The 18,035-nt window shown below is 38.6% G+C and overlaps 1 protein-coding gene and 1 long non-coding RNA gene across 4 annotated transcripts in view; both read right to left on the bottom strand.

The window, feature by feature from the left end:
- LOC311617055 overlaps nucleotides 1–18,035 on the bottom strand; it is a 316,342-nt gene that overhangs the window by 116,843 nt on the left and 181,464 nt on the right. The window lies entirely within an intron of this gene.
- TBCK (TBC1 domain containing kinase) overlaps nucleotides 1–18,035 on the bottom strand; it is a 146,794-nt gene that overhangs the window by 84,230 nt on the left and 44,529 nt on the right. For all 3 annotated transcript variants that reach the window (XM_084872273.1, XM_084872272.1, XM_084872274.1), the window contains 5 exons: nucleotides 9,408–9,549; nucleotides 4,001–4,061; nucleotides 2,609–2,670; nucleotides 2,075–2,136; nucleotides 99–247 (listed from right to left, as the gene is read on the bottom strand). In XM_084872273.1, coding sequence (XP_084728399.1) covers nucleotides 99–247; nucleotides 2,075–2,136; nucleotides 2,609–2,670; nucleotides 4,001–4,061; nucleotides 9,408–9,549 — 476 coding nt within the window. The remainder of the gene's footprint in view (nucleotides 1–98; nucleotides 248–2,074; nucleotides 2,137–2,608; nucleotides 2,671–4,000; nucleotides 4,062–9,407; nucleotides 9,550–18,035) is intronic.

The raw sequence follows: 18,035 nt of genomic DNA, 5'->3' as shown, positions 1-18,035 counted from the left end.
ATGTATTATATATATTGTTGATACATTCAAAACTAGGATATGGATACTCACTTTAAAAACAAGGCTTATATTATTGCTTATGTCTTATGTATCATTACCTTTACACAGCTGACTGATATCCTCAGGCAGAGTTAAATCAGCACATCTCAGAGAAGAGGAAAACAAACTGACAGGTTTCGTAAATGGGGTGTATAAAGGTGACACTTCACTGAACACCTTGTCCTGCATTAATTCATCTGGGGTTGGCCTTGAGAAACATTTAAAATACAGAGCATGAACGAAAGTCATTACAATTTTCCTAGAATAATGGCAAGCATTCAAAGGAATAGTTAAAAGTCTTAAATACCTCATTAGCACATCCTATATAGTAAAACCTAATATGCTAAGTATCTGACCATTCGTTCAACCGGTTGCTATGATGAGCACTGACCACCAGGGGGCAGATGCTTCAACTGGTAGTTTAGCATCTGGGGTCTGGCCAATCAGGACTGAGTGAGATGGGCCGGACACACCCTGGGGCCCTCCTGCGGTCCCTCTCTGGCCTCCATCATGCACCAGTGGGGTATAACCCTTAGGGAATGACTGCAGGCCAGGTCGAATCAGTGCACCAGACCTCTAGTAATATAATAAAGCCCTCCTTTATGGAGTCTATAAGTATCCTATATAATAAAAGGCTAATATGCAAATAGATCAAATAGCAGAACAACTGGTCACTATGACTTGCACTAACCACTAGAGGGCAGACACTCAATGCATGAGCTTCCCCCTGATGGTTAGTGTACTCCCACAGGGGGAGCACTGCTTAACCAGAAGCCAGGCTCTTGGCTGGTGAGCGCAGCGTGGCAGTGCTAAGGATATCTGACTGATGGATTAGGCCTGCTCCCTGCGTAGAGTGGGCCTAACCTGAGGGTTCCCGGAATGTGAGAAGGCATAGGCTGAGCTGAGGGACCTCCCCACAAGTGCACGAATTTCATGCATTAGGCCTCTAGTATGATTATAAAACAATCAAGTGACTATAGGTAGTAAATGCTGAATTTTTTAGCTTTGTTATACTTTTTACATCTTGTGATCTACCAAAATTATTACGAGTGTCTCAATTTTAGCTTGATTACCAGGTATCTGCTTTACTGAATATATCTATACTAATAAAAGAGAAAGATGCAAATTGTACCTTCGCAAAGCCCACCAGCCAATCAAAAGTATGCAAATTAACCCAACAAAGATGGTGGGTTAATTTGCATACTCAGGTGCCAACCGGCCAGGGGCAGGACAAGCGTTCCACGCTGTCCCAGCTTCTCCAGGCCTCTGGGCAGCGTGGGAAGGCAGAAAGGCGGCTCCTGCCAGAGCAAAGGCGGTGCCGGCATCCAGGGGAAGGAAGGCCCATTCTTGCACGAATCATTGTGCATCGGGCCTCTAGTTAAATAATAAAATTGTACACTAACAATATCTCTTAGTTTCTTCCTACCCTTAGTTTAATATGGCATATTTACCCAAAACTATGCTTCTAATATCATTACTTTCTTCCTAATATCCCTTGACAAAAATGTTTGTCTAAAGGCAAATTAGAATACATTATTATTATTTTTAAATATTATATACCTGAGGGAGTTTAGGGATAACTGTATGGCTAACAGTGACATCATCAAATGAAAATAAATAATACAACTTCTAAGAAATCCTTTTATGTAATCAACAGTTGTTAGCTTACTTCACCATTTATCAAAGTCTTTTGCTATAATATATAGTACACTGCCAATAAACTTTTGCTCTCATTTCTCTTCTATCATTTTAATTGAGGAATATGTATATCTCACAGTTTAGCTGTTTTTTTATTTTTTATACTGGAGCCTTGGAAATGAACCAGTATCTTCTTTTGGTATATTCCAGTTTTCTGACCATAGCTTAATTATTTTTCTCTTCTTTTATTAACGTATATTAAAGCCATTACTAACAGTTATTACTACATACTGTATATAAATGCTTATTAAATACATTGGCATTATAACCATTAAGAAAAAAAAATTAACTACTTATATGTTAAAGATCTGTGTAATCCCAAACTCTTAATATCAACCTCTTGGAAGGGTGGAAGGTGAGACATTTCTTCAAAAGATCTATCACATTTTCAGGAAGCTCCTGGGAAATCAAGAGAAAAAAAAACCAAAACTATTTAAAATGATCAATTTTAAAAATAAAATTTAGGAGAGGGGCCCTAGAGGGTGGAAATGAGAGATACATATAATACCATTAACAAAAAATACATTAAAAATAAATTTTACTCAAATGTTTGCTAATGAAGGATATTTTGGTTTATTTATTTTTGTTCCAAAGATTTGTGTTTACCTGACAAACTCAAATGCTTCATTCTTTCATCTTTATTATTTTTTCTTTTTAATTAAATTTATTGGGGTGACATTGGTTAATAAGATAATATAGATTTCAAGTGTACACCTCTATGATACATCATTTTCATATTGCATTGTGATTTGATTTTTAAAAAAGTCTTTATTTGGACTTTTCCCAAATAAACACAGCTTTAAAATAGCTTGCTATTGGATCCTAAATATGCAAAATGAACAAATTTTCAATAACAGATTAAATCACAAACCTTTATAATGTCCAGGCAACCATGTTCTTCAGCCAGAACTGTTATAGTGTCATCCACACAGTCTATAAAACAGAAAAATTATAAGAATGAATGCTGCTATTCTAATTTATCAGACATACTGAGTACTGAGCTCTGATACTTTTAAAAAATATTGAGTAATTCTGTTATGAAACCTGGAATATTAAAATTTGTGACTTTTTAAACTTTCCTTAGGTATAGTGATAAAAATAAAGACCTCAAACACTAAATTTTAATTGAATCATAGATATGAAATGAAGCCACCTAATTGTAAGTGAAATAAAACAGTGATCAAAGGAGATAAATATTCTTGTTCATGTTTTTTTCACTATAGGTGTGTACTTTAAATGGTTTTATTATCTTTTCATGATTATATAACTTATTTTTATTATATACAATTTGGAGAATGTATACATTTCTCTGAGGACTTAAAGTAAAGTTTGGTCTGTAGATGACATTTAGAAATCTCCAAGACTCCTTAACAGCTATATTATCAATCTTTAAAACTTGCCGAAACCGGTTTGGCTCAGCGGTAGAGCGTCGGTCTGCGGACTAAAAGGTCCCAAGTTCGATTCCGGCCAAGGGCATGTACATTGGTTGCGGGCACATCCCCAGTAGGGGGTGTGCAGGAGGCAGCTGGTCGATGTTTCTCTCTCATCGATGTTTCTGGCTCTCTATCTCTCTCCCTTCCTCTCTATAAGAAAATCAATAAAATATATTAAAAAAATAAAAAAATAAAAATAAATGTAATAAATATGGTAAAATTTCATGAAATTTTATTTATAATTCATTATTATTAATATTTATTAATATTCTGTACACATTATTTGTACACTCTATTAACCTGTATACCAATCTATTACTCTTTTACATAAAGTGCTCTATCACTCTTTTCTTTTTTACATGCTTAATTTATTCCACTCTAAAGTAGATTACATTTTTATAAATTTGAATTGCAAATATTTGTATCTAATATACATGTAAAATAAATGAACTTGTTATAAAGAAAAAATAAACATTATTCTTGACTAATTCACATATGAATCATCAAATAGAAAGCTCCAAAGTTGATATAATATGTCAAAGCAAACTGCTAGAGAAAAATATAATTTTATATTCTCACGTTTTGATTTCACATGTTAGTTTACTGGGCTAGATCATAAGGTTAATTTTACATCCATCCGCAGCATAATTCCTCAGTAAATAAGGAAAGCTGTACTATAATTCATCAGATGGCACTTCTTAAATTGTTCTGTTAACGCTTACCACTGATCATTAGAAAATTAAAGAAAGTTAGGATATTTCAGTGTATTTGATTACTAACACTCAGTAAAGATTATATTTATATTTGAAAGATAACTGCAAGACACTTACCCAATGTAAGCAAAAATTTTAGTCTTTCAGAAACATCCAAACTCTGAAATAATTTTCTTCCCTAAATAAAATGGGAAAAGAATTTATGTAAACATTTGCATGTTTTTTCTTAGGAGGTGTTTTTTTCAAAGCTGAAAATAATTTTATCAGGTACTTCTATTTCTCTTCAGAGTTTTATTAGATTTTTAAAGTTAGTTCCATTAAAGAAAAATTATTGGTTAGGTAATGATTTTTTAAATATTACATAATATTTAACACTTAAACATTTTAGTTTGATCTCAAGCACTGTTCACTTTTGAGACCATACATACTTGAATGGATTCCAGGCTACCAGGAATGTTATTAAGAGTACAAAATTCCTCCTAAGAAAGATTCAGATTACCCAACTAAATCCTTCCTTACATATTATGATCTAGGCAATCTGTTATCTCTAATAAGACACATTCCATGACACTCTCTTTTCCCACAATAACTTAGCCATCCTTTGTACTCACAGATAATCTGGTATATTTATTTTAAGACACATACATTATATTTATTTTAATACACATACATTTATTTTAAGACACATAAACTCTTTAAAATTATATATATATGTGTGTGTGTATATATGTATATATATATGTGTGCATATATATATATATACATATACACACACACACACACACACACACACATATATAATTGAATTCAGAGAAGAAGGGAGAGGGAGAGAGAGACAAAAACATCAATGATGACAGAGAATCATTGATTGGCTACCTCCTGCATGCCCCACACTAGGGATCAAGCCTGCAACCCAGGCATATGTCCTGACTGGGAAGGCACACTGGCCAGGCTTTAACTGTTTTCTTTATTGGCTTCAGGGGGCTACTTGGAATGCACTCTGGAATCAAACACTTATAACTTCAGTGACTATATGCTGAGTACTAGAATTGTGTGCCGAATTTGATATTCTACTACCAGTTACACAACTTAGACAAATTGCTTAACCAGCTAAGCCTCACTTTTCTCATCTATTAAAATTGAATATTTACAGTAAGGGTTATTTACATATGTATAAAAATACATAGCATTTTTTGCACATAGCACAAAATGTTTAGTATTATGTTTCTCTTATTATAAACAAATTAAAACATATGTCCCTTAAAATAAACTTAGAATAAGAAAGCTTAAGAGGAGGTAGCATGGCATTTATATAGAGAAGATCAGACTCTGATTTAAAAAGAAAAGAAAAAAATTTCTCAAATACTTATAAAATTAGAAATGTAGCCCTGGCCAATTTGGCTCAATGGATAGAAAGTTGGCCCTAAGACTGAAGGATCCAGGTTCGATTGAAACTTATGCAGGCTTGATCCCACCGCAGTCTGGGTGTCTGTGGGAGGAAAACAATTGATGTCTCTCTGTCTCTCCCTCTCCCTTCCACTCACTTTAACCATCAATAGTGTAAATTTTTGTTTTTGTTTTTGTTTTTATTGTTTGTAGAGGTCTCCTATAGATGTTTGCTATTTCTTAGATATGTACTCATGTTTTAATATAGGATTCTACACATCATGTAGACTATGGGACTTTCTGGGTGGCAAAGTGGCTATAGTAACTTTCTGGTGATATGGCCAGAGATTCCTAGCAAAATGGTCTTGGAATAGCTTCTTATCTATTTCCCTAGAATTTCTAGTATAACCAAAGTTGCCTTTGTTAGCTGTTGGTATGTCGTTAATTTATACCTTAGTATTTGTTTGATGAGGCAGAGGAAGATTTAAGCTCATGTTCAGTTTGCCATCCTTAAACTGTATAAACTTTGAGTAGCACTTAAAATGTCATAAAGCTCACATAATGAAATTAATATTTCCTTTCTTGGTATTCACACAGCTCTCTGAGCTTATCTTCAAAGTTTATGGATTTGAATTAAATTATAAGCTCCTTCACAATGTGTCTTAATCACAGTTTATTCCTTGTTGCATTTGTCATGATGCTATATATACAACATATACATACAGTAAATACTCTTTAACATTTTTTAAATTGAAATATTCATATAAGACATGCCCAGATCATAAGAAAAAGTTTAGATATAGTTAATGGTAATAAAAAGAAAAAACTGTATATTTTATGTTTATTATACTTTACTTTCATATTCCAAAATAATTTTTTAATTTGTCTATGATTTTAAACAATAAGGTTTATTATCATTTTATACCAATGAAAAAAGTAAGATGGTCTAAACAAAGGATAGCAAAGAATCAGAAAATCTGACATTTTCCCTTAGAGAAAGAACTGCCAATATGTAAATAACAAATGTAACTTTTATTACTATTATTATTTAATCCTCACTTGAGGACATGCTTAGAGAGGAAAGGAGGGTGTGTGTGGGGGGAGAGAGAGAGAGAGAGAGAGAAAGAGAGACAGAGAGAGACAGACATTGATTATTTGCCTCCATATGTGCCCCAACCTGGTATTGAACTTATAACATAGGTATGTGCCCTGACCAGGAGTCGAACCAGCAATCTTCCACTGCACAGGACTATGCTCAAATAAATAAACAACCCCAGCTAAAATATTATGCATAATCCTATACAATAAAGAGCTAAAATGCAAATGGGCATCATGCCCTCACACCATAAAGGCTCAGACACTCAACACTGGGGAGAGAGGAATGAGGACCAGCCAGGCACAAATGAGCTGGCGAGAGAGGAATGGGGACCAGCCAGGCTTCAGACTGGGAGAGGGACAAGCAGCATGCCCCATGGTTCCAGGTGCCAGCACCTATGGCTGAGGCTAGGCCTATGGCCCGGGAGAGGGACAATTTGCAAGCCCCGTGGTCCCGGGCACTAGCGGCTGTGCCTGGGCTCAGCAGAGGGACAAGACACCCACTGAGCAGTCCTGAGTGCCTGTGCCTGTGGCTGCGGCCCAGGAGAGGGACAAACCAACCGCCCTGTGGTCCAGGGCACCAGTGCCCGCAGCTGCAACCCGGACAAAGTCACCTGCCCATGGTCCCCTCGGCTGTGGCCAGCCCAGGTGAAGCTGGTCTGAGTCCTGGTTGCCTGGGACCAGCCAGAGTAGAGAATCCTAGGTCCCGGATGTAGGGCAAGGCAGAGGCAGTTAGGGGTGATTAGACCAGCAGGGAGTAGTTAGGGGTGATCAGGCAGGCAGGCAGAAGTGGTTAGGGGCCATCAGGCAGGCAGAGATGGTTAGGGAAGATCAGGCAGACAGGCAGAGGGGTTACAGGCGATCAGGCAGGTAGGAAGGCAGGCGAGCGATCAGGCAGGTAGGAAGGCAGGCGAGCGGTTAGGAGGCAACAGTCTTGGATTGCAAGAGGCAGTCGGACATCCACTGAGAGGTCCTGGATTGAAGAGGGTGCAGGCTGGGCAGAGGGAACTCTATCACCTGTACATGAATTTGGTGCACCAGGCCTCTAGTTAATAGTAATAAAAGCTAACATTTATGGACTGTTCAGTATGTAACACCCTGTACTAAGTACTTTATATACATTATTTCATTTTATTTTTCTAACAACTTTACAGTACAGACACTATTGTTATTTATAGAAGTGGAACCAAGGCTTTGAAAAGTTAGTTAGCTACCCTAACTCACACAACTATTCTTTGTAGCATCAGAATTTAAACCCAGTTTTCTCTGACTACAGAAGCTTACCTCTTAACTATTATGCTTTACTACCTCTGCTTTAAATTAATTCTTAAATACATAAAAGAAAAATGTCAAACTAATTCTTTTTAAAAAAATATATTTTATTGATTTTTACAGAGAGGAAGGAAGAGAGATAGAGAGTTAGAAACATCGATGAGAGAGAACCATCCATCAGCTGCCTCCTGCACACTCCCTACTGGGGATGTGCCCGCAACCAAGGTACATGCCCTTGACTGGAACTGAACCTGCAACCCTTCAGTCCGCAGGCTGATGCTCTATCCACTGAGCCAAACCAGTTAGGGCCTACTTCTTAAATATGATAAATATTAGTGACTTAATTTTTCAAAATATTTTGAAAGTTCCTTGGAAGACAGCTATAATAGATAAATAATAAAAATTCCTGCATCAAATAACCTCGTAGTCCAAGTAAAGTAGACAAATTTGATAAATGCCAAAATAGAAGAGGAGAGCAAAGAAGATTGCTCAGGTGCCAAGTATGATGGATACCTATAATGATATGTTCATGCTCTCCAGGAAACAAAGGCTGGCAGATATGTGAAGGTAGAATTGACAGATTGCTAGTTGCTCCTCCAAATCCATTTTCAACTACTTTCTCAATATTTATGTGTCCAGTTGAAGACAACATGTCCTAGTCTCCCTTATACCTATATGTAGCAACATGTGAAAATTATCACTAGTGAAAAGTCAAGTTGATCATTGCAACTTTTACTAGATCACATCCTTAAATTGTTACCATGAAATCATTCTTCTCCTCTTTCCTCATGGCTTTAAAAAAAATGTGATAGAGAGAGAACTTTGGAAACATTATAGATGCTGGAGCCATTCTTGATAGCCTTGGTTTCTTCATGACACCTATAATATAAGGGTAATATGCTAATTAGACCAGCTGTCTTCCTGACATCATTTCATTCCGGACATCTTTCCTGATGAAGCTGGGTCAGGAGGGAAGCCAGCCCAGGTCCTGGGTGGCGGTGGGTGGCCCGGGGAAGGCCAGGCCAGGTCCTGAGTGCCTGTGGGCAGCCAGAGGAGGGAAGCAGCCCCGGTCCCAGGTGCTGGAGGCAAGGCGGTGCCGGCGGCTGGGGGAAGGCAGGCCTACTCTTGCACACACTTTCATGCACTGGGCCTCCAGTTGTAGAATAAAGCCCACCCTACCCTCAATAGACTATTACATGAGGGAGAAAAACATCTACGTTCTTTAAGCTACTGCATTTTTAGCTCCTTTGTTTTTATAGCAGTTTATTATTTACCTTAATAAATACAGAGGATATCTGGGAAAGGCCTCATAAAAAGCCAACATATAAAGTGAGTCTTATAGGAAACATAAGAGAACACGAGAAGAGGAGGTATCTAAAAAGACTACCACAGAAGGGAGAGAGCATGAACATATCAAAGAATGTTAACAGTTTTAGTATAAACATTTATACAATGTTTAGTTTTTAAACTTTGTATTGTGTAAAATTTTTTTTTTTACTTAATACAAGGGTAAAAGAAATAACAAAATGGTATTAACAGTTAGTAAAACTTACAAGTAGTAAAAATGTAAACATTTCTATAGCTACCAAAATAAAAGGCAAATTAATTGTCAAACGATTTTGTTAAAAGTCAAATTGAGAATTAAGACATTTCTCTTCATATCTAGTCAATTGGCAAAGAAAAAGATATTATTACCAAATAGTTTTCCCATTAAAAAATTTTCTCTAAAAAACACAATTTTTAAATTGTTATTTAATATTTTTATACCTACCACACAAAGCTCAAATAAAATGATTCCTAGAGACCATACATCTGATTTGGGGCCAGAGGGCAATGGTTTTTCATTTGGCACATGATCAGTGGTCTTGGAAATTCCTTGTGCAATTACCTCAGGTGCCAAGTATGATGGATACCTATAATGATATATGTAAAAAATGAGTAATTACTATGAACAACAACAAAGATAGGAAGAATTAAGAATATTTTATCTTTCAAAACAATATTCATTATTTTGAATACTATTATAGTAGGAATGTAAAAATATTATAATATATAAATTAAAAGCTAAGACTCTCCCATCCCTGTGCTCCAGTCACTCCCACATACTTACGTACATGTAAACTTGACCACCCATCACCACTGCCGCAAGTCAGCATACTATACACAATACTCTGTATATTTTACAGAGATAATTCTACAACAATAAGTATAGCTTTGTCTCATTCTTTCTGAAAACTGTCAGCGAGCCTACTGAGCAGAGAGCAGCGGAGGTGGCAGGCACAGTGGGGCTGGGATGAGTGGGAGCAGCGCCTGGCCTGGGCTTGGGCTCCTCCCAGGCCGCCGGCCACTTCACACACTAATACATCCCTCGGGGACGTTGGACTTTAGGTTTTGGCCTGATCCCCGCAGGCCACATGGAGGGATGCCACTGGTGCATGAATCCATGCACTGGGTCTATAATATCAAGTTGCTCTTTCAGGTTATATCAATTTATATTCTCACTAGAGGCCAAGTGCAAACAATTTGTGCACTGGAGGGGAGGTGTCCCTCAGCCCAGCTTGCACCCTCTCCAATCTGGGACCCCACAAGGGATGTCCGACTGCCCACAGGGATCAGGACAAAATGGGCAGTTGGACATCCCTCTCAAAATCTGGGACTGCTGGCTCACAACCGCTCACCTGCATATATACCTCATTGTCTCTAACTGTTTCTGCCTGTTAGCCTGACCACACCATAACCACTCCCCTGACAACCTAATTGATGACTAACTGCTCCCCTGCCAGCCAAATTGCCCCCAACTGTCTTCCCTTGCTGGCCCAGTCAAACCTAACTCCCACCCCAGCAGGCCCTGTCACTCCTAACTGTTCTCCCCTGATAGCCCGATTACCCCTAACTGCCTTCCCCTGCTGGCCTGGTCACCCCTAACTGCCCTCCCCTGCATGCCTGGTCCCCCACAACAGCACTTCCCTGCTGGCCTGGTCGCCCCCAACTACACCCCTCCCCTGCTGGCCTGGTCCTCCCTGGATGGCCCAGTCACTCCTAAGTGCCCTCCCCTGCCTGACTGGTCGCCCTTAACTCTCCTCTCCTGCCAGCCTGGTCTCCCACAACTGCTTGCCCCTGCAGGCTTGGTCACCCCCAACTGCCCTCCCTTGCCTGCCAAGTAACCCCTAAATGCCCTCCACTGCCGGCCTACTTGCCCCTAAATATCCTCCCCTGCAGGCCTGGTCCTCCTCAACTGCCCTCCCTCCCCTGCCAGCCTGGTCGCCCCCTACTGCCCTCCCCTGCCAGTCATCTTGTGACCACATGGGGGTGACTGTGACTATCTTGTGCAAGGGTGTGATGGTCAATTTGCATATTACCTCTTTATTATGTAGAATAAACAATACCTGAGAGTGACTATTTCCCCTTACCTTCATTCAACAAAAGTTTTCTTGAAAACTGTTTTAGTAAATATTGAATAAATATTTGCTAAAGACAGGCTATTAAATATGAACAAAGTATAAAAAATCTCTTTTATAAAAAAGTATAAAAAATTTACAAAGTATAAAAAATTCTCTTCATGGTATTTGTTTACGAATGAGAAGGCCTTCTCATACTTAGTGATTTTTCAAACTAAAGTTTCAAATTAATTAGTCTTTTATCTCATACTTAGTGATTTTGTTATCTTATCTAAATGATCTCCTGTGTCATTTTCTCAAAGTCAGATAGATTATCTTTAATATTTAAGTTTCTTAATCCAACTAGAATAATTTTTTTCATGACAAGAGGTATTTTATCTTTCTCTCTACATAAATAACCAATTGTGCCCCTTTTCAATTATAATTATACTAAAGGCCCATGGCATAAATTCATGCACAGGTGGGGGTCCAGCTGGTCTGGCCCCAATTAGGATAGATCAGGGCCAGGACTGTTGGGAGAAGACAGCGGAGGGTTGGCCAGCCAGCCAGTCCTGATCGGGGCCCAATCACGGCCGGGCTGGCTGGTGGGGAGGGGCCACGGGTGATTGGCTGGTGGGTCCTGCCCCCGATTGGTGTGGGGGGCAATCGGGGGGTGGGACCAATGGGGGGAAGGACCACAGGATGATTGGGGTGGTGGTGGCTGATCGGGGGTGGGACTGGCCATGGTGGGGGGCTGTGGGTGGTGGAACAGCTGGCCTCACCCCTGAATGGAGTGGGGGTGGCTGATCAAGAGCCAGTAGCCAGGGGGAGGGTCCGTAGGCCATAGGCTGGCTGGTCCCATCCCCTATTGGTTTGTGTGTGGGGGTAATCAGGGGCAGAGCTGGGTGGGGGTAGCGGCCCTGGGCCAATCAGGATGGTGGGGGCCCATCTGGAGTGGGGCTGGCCAGAGGGAGGTGCAACAGTAGTTGGTTGGCTGGCCTGCCCCTAATCTGAGTGGGGGGCCAATGTGGGGTGGGGCTGGGCAGGGGGAGGTGCTGTGGGCTAATTGCAGCGGTGGCAGGCCCTATTGGGGTAAAGAAGGCGATTGGGGGTGGGGCTGGCAGGGGGAAAGGAGCCGAGGGAGGTTGGCCACCAGCCCATCCACAATCAGGCTAGTTTGCTGGCTGCAGTGGGCATTATAACGACCAGTCATAGAATTCCAGGTGCTGGTTTTTTATATATTAATATATGGACTATTTTAAGTCTATAACATTATACTAGTAAAATAACTACCAAAAAATGCTAAAAAGAGCCCTCCCAACACACAAACACATACATAGCCTTTAATTTATCTTCAGGAATGTCTAAGCCCTTTTCTGATGTTATATATTAGAACTTTTTTATGAAGTTCTCTCTCTCTCTCTCTCTCTCTCACACACACACATACACACACAAACACACACACACACACACAGTGGACATTTTAATGTAATTAGATCAAACTTAGAGACAGTTTGGGGAGAATTGGCATATTTCCAATATTGACCCTAACAATCTATGAACATGTTATATATCCATATTTATTTTGGTCTTTCAAAAAAATGTGTTTTTACCACAAAGATATTGAATATACCTGATTAAATTCTTGTTACATATTCATATTTTCTGTTGATTGATACATAATTTTTAAAAACGTTTTTTAAAATATATTTTATTGATTTTTTACAGAGAGGAAGGGAGAGAGATAGAGAGCTAGAAACATCGATGAGAGAGAAACATCGACCAGCTGCCTCCTGCACACCCCCTACCGGGGATTTGCCAGCAACCAAAGCAAATGCCCCTGACCGGAATCGAACCTGGGACCTTTCAGTCCTCAGACCAACGCTCTACCACTGAGTCAAACAGGTTTCGGAGATAAATAATTTTTTATTTAATTTTGTATCTAGCAACCTTGCTATACTTTATTTTTAAATTAATAAAATTTTATAAAATTCAGAATTTTTAAAAGTTCACATTACAGTCATAAACAACAGAATGAAAACCTAAATTTAGCCACCACTTAAAGACCAATGGCTTATTATATGAATTTGAGGGGGAAAAATTCTTCCCAAAATAATAGATCAGTCTGTTTTGGAACTAGACTGCAAACATCATATACTTAATTAGTTTCTTCTATTTTCTCAGAAACTCAGAAGATATATGAGACTTTAAATTCAGTTGGAAAGTAAAGACTGACAGGTGAAATATTAACAAATGTACCTGAAAGAATCATTAATTTTTTAAATCTTTAAAAAATATTTTTATTGTTGAAAGTATTACACATCCCCTTTTCCCCATCATTGATCTCTTTATTAATTCTAATAATTTTTAAAAGGATTCTTTTGAGTAGTTTTTATAGACAATCAAGTCATCTGTCAATAATGATATAAAATAACACGATGTCATACATATTGTAATATTATGGCCTGGTGCACAAAATTCATGCATGAAGGGGGGCCCATTCCATCAGCCCAGCCTGCACTGTCTCCAATCAGGGACCCCTTGGGGGATGTCTGACTGCTGGTTTAGGCCCTATCCCAAAGGGATCGCTGGCTCCTAACCGTTCACCTGCCTGCCTGCCTGCCTGCACCTAACTGCCTCTGCCTGCCTGTGTGATTGCCCCTAACCCTCTGCCTGCCTGCTTGATTGCCCTAATTGTTCTCACCTGATGGTCTGAACTTGCCCCCAACTGCCTTCCCCTGCCAGCCTGATCTCGCCCCCCAACTGCCCTCTCCTGCTGGCCTGATCTTGCCCCCAACTGTTCTCACCTACTGGCCTGATCGCCCCCAACAGCCTCTACCTGCCTGATCACCCCTACCCATCCTCCCCTGAAGGCCTGATCTCATCCCCAACTTCCCTCTCTTGCTAGCCAATTTGGTTCTGATTGGTCAGTTTCTATGCCAGTGTCAAAAGCTCTGCCTCCTAGGTGGCTATTGGCTCCTCACAGTTCACCCAGATTTTGTTCTGATTGGTCGGTTTCTATACCAGTCAGAGTCAAAATCTCAGCTTTTATCAGTAAGTGTCTCTGGGCCTGATCACAGAAGCAGGGCTTATCAACAGCCCCCACAGAGGCTCGGAGATAAACAGAGGTGTGGCTGCTGTCAAAGCCCAGAGAAAAAGAAAGAGGCAAAGACTGATCAAGAGCTGCCATGGAGGCTGCTGATTAGACCTTGCCTCTCTTCGGGCCTCTCTCTGGGTCTGATCCACAGCCCCCTTGGCAGTCAGTGCTGGGTTGCCACACCAGTACCAGCAGCAGTCATTCCTTGGTCACCACAGCAACCCAGCAGTGACTGCAGGACTGACTTCCAGTGTACGGTTGGGCCTTCGGTTGTTTTGGATGTTACAGAGCCTGGTTTTTATATACTGTATTTTCTGGCATATAAGACGACCCCCTAATTTTACAGTTAAAACATAGGTTTAGGCCTATATTTGCTGTATAAGACTACCCCCCACTTTTGAGGCAACGCCAGTTCTTTTTTTAATAGATCGCCTCTCTAACTCAGCCAATCCAAGCAGGCTTTTTATGCATGCAAATTATACATGTTCTATACCCGAAGCTACACTGTGTTCTAGTAAAAAGCCTGCTCAGATTGGCCCGAGTCAGAGAGGCGGTCTATTAAAAAAAGAACTGCTGTTGCCTTGGAAGTGGGGGGTAGTCTTATACAGCGAATATAGGCCTAAACCTATGTTTTAACTGTAAAATTAGGGGGTTGTCTTATACACCGGAAAATATGGTATTAAAATTGTTATAATAATAAATTTAAAAGTAAATTATAAAGACTAAAATTTGTATTTAAACATTTTATGTGGCACCAAAGTCTTAGGATTAATGTTATCGTAGCTTATTAAAATATTTTGAAAGGTTTTCTTTAAAATATATTTCAGGGTATATATTATAATTATAATTTAAACAGCAACAAATTTAACCATTCTTTACAAGTTTGGTAGAATTAGCTTGAGTCTGGTCCAGTTCTCTCTCTTAGGAAAGGCAACGTTAACTATGCTTCTGTAATTGGTGTTTTCAGATTTTAAAGTTCTCTTTGGTAAATTTGGTAATTTGTATTTCCTCTCCAATCAACCATTTCATCCTTCCTTTCAAATTTGCAGAATTAAACAAAATATTCTATTGAAGTCTTTTAATGTTCTCTAATTCTCTGGTTATATTTCTATTACCATATCTTCTTTGTGCACTTGAGTTCTCTGACTTTTTCCTGATTAGGTTAACTTGGTGGTTGGCAAACCACGGCTTGCAAGCCACATGCAGCTCTTTGGCCCCTTGAGTGTGGCTCTTCCACAAAATACCACAGCCTGGGCGAGTCTATTTTGAAGAAGTGGCGTTAGAAGAGGTTTAAGTTTAAAAAATTTGGCTCTCAAAAGAAATGTCAATCGTCGTACTGTTGATATTTGGCTCTGTTGACTAATGAGTTTGCTGACCACTGGGTTAACTAATAATTGTCATAGAAGTGCTGTTGTTTTATTCCTCTCTCTTCAACATAAACTGATGAACAAAAACAGTTCCAGAGACAGAGAAGCATCAATCAGACCGTCAAACCTCAGAGGGAAGGTAGAGGAGGGTGGAGGTAAGGGGGAGATATCAACCAAAGGATTTGTATGCATGTATATAAGCATACAAATGGATACAGACACCAAGGGGGTGAGGCCATGATGGGGGGGAGGGGGGTAGGAGGGTTTGGGGTAGTGGGGCAATGGGAGATTAAGGACACATATGCAATACCTTAATGAAGAAAATTAAAAAAATAATACTTTACACTATTTGGTCATAGATTCCATGAAAATTTCATATATTTTAATTTTACTAAAGATAAATATTTATATTTATTCACTACAAGAAAATTTTTAGTAGGAAGTTCAATGGTAAAACAAGGAAATTAGTAAGAAAATCATATTTGCTGCATAATTTTACTCATTTATTGTCTGGTTTAGTCATGAGCATAACCATCTAATTTTTTCGATTCAATGATATTAGCTTATTATGCCACCCTAAAATAATGACATTAACCAAAATATACTTAAGTATATGTAACATTTATATAATAAATGTAATACAGGCACTCAATTATTACTTCCATTTCTCTTCCTATGTTTTTCTACAGCCACCTCCTCACACTATGATTGTCAATACTTCTTATTTATTTGTAAAATACAAGTCAATTAAGTCAGGAAGTATAACTTAAATTCAAATGGGCAAAATAAGTTTTTTAATTCCTTTTCATTTTAATATGAGAGTGATATTAACATATTCTTTTAATTTGTCCATGTATTTCTCTCATACACAAGTTTTATGGCATTTTACCCTAAGATATCACATTGTTCTTCTAAATGACTATGGGGTATCTCTTGAAACAACTGAGGTCTACTGGAAATAGCACTAGCTTTGATATTATAATACCTGTGCTCTAATCTCAGTCCTAACACATATTTTTTATATGATCTGGGTTTCTTAAACTGTAAAGTAGAAATAATAATGCCCACCTAATAAAACTGTTATATATTAGTGAATACACACATCTATAATGATAAAAGCATTGTATGCTAATTAGACATCTTTCCAGACGACCTTCCGACAAAGCCACAGCGTGTGGGGTTTGGGGGGCACCAAGGCAGAGGCAGCCACTGCAGCAGCGAGGGCTAAGCCACTTGCACAAATTTCATGCATTGGGCCTCTAGTGTCTAATAAAAATGGAGAATGTGACACAAATGTAATGTATATTTATCATCACCATAATATGTCCAAAGGCAAATTGATCATTTTTAATCCAGATTCCCAACACATCTAATTCAGAAAATAATAGTATGGATAGTAACAAGTCAAACAACAATATAGATAAACTAGGGGCCCAGTGCATGGGTAGAGTCCCTGGTGGCTGCCAGCCAGGCCTCCCTTCCCCAGCTGCCGGCTGCAGGCTCGGATTGTCCTTCATTCTATGCCACCCCCTGGTGTTCAACACATGTCATAGTGACATGAGTTGGTCAAACTCCCGAGGGAACACTTTGCATGTTAGACTTCTATATATATAGATGATTATTATACCTAAAACTCTGATTGGTGATCTATGGAAGCATAGAGGGAGCCCTTGCTCCAATCAAGGATGATTAAATTAAATAATTAATGAAAACAATAAGCCCTAAAGTTCTTCTTTAATGTAGATTATCTCCTTTTAACAAGTACCACTTCTTTAACACAGTATTTTAACATGCAGAGAAAATTACCAGAACATTGCTATATGACTGGTGAGGTAAATATAAGTGACTTTCACCATCTGTTTGAAGTTTTAACAAGGTATTAAGCTACTGGCCCACTAAAATGAATGTCCAATTTCTAACTCTATAATATTTTGAAACAGATGTTAACATTTTACTTTGTTGTTCCTTAATATTTGTCTTTTGAATCAACTGTAAGCTTCTTTGGTGTAAATATTTTCTTTCATGCCTTAGCTTTTTGATCACTTTATTTTTCCTGGATAATGTTTCATATTTTGTTCTTTGATACTTTCTGTTCAGAACCTTTGGGTCTAAGACTTCAAAGTAAGCCAGACCAAATGGCCACATAAGACTAATTCTATCCAAGCATTTTAGATTCAAATGTAGTTAAAAAATGCTTGATGTGCTTTAAGAAAAATTACTTCCTTTTTTCTATTCATCATCATAACCTAAAACACCTTTAAGTAAAAGGTAACAAATTAAAGTAATATTGGTTTACGTTATACTAGTACTTTTGGGGTTCTCTCTCATGTCAAACTGATTCAGACAAAATGAAGAAGCAGAAGGAATCACATTTGTTATAGCTCTTTAAAAGCTACTTCAAAAGGTAATTATCACATATAATGAAGGTACTGAATAGAGCTTTATTGTGAATGTATTTTTTATTATATTTAAATGTTTTTTAAAAATCATAGTGCAGGCTATTTTATTTTTATTTTTTACTTATTTTTTTATTGATTTCAGAGAGAAAGGGAGGAGAG

Source organism: Pipistrellus hanaki, assembly GCF_964339955.1.
Source record: "Pipistrellus hanaki genome assembly, chromosome: 1".
Classification (NCBI taxonomy): Eukaryota; Metazoa; Chordata; class Mammalia; order Chiroptera; family Vespertilionidae; genus Pipistrellus; species Pipistrellus hanaki.
This window is presented reverse-complemented; position numbering and strand designations above follow the sequence as displayed.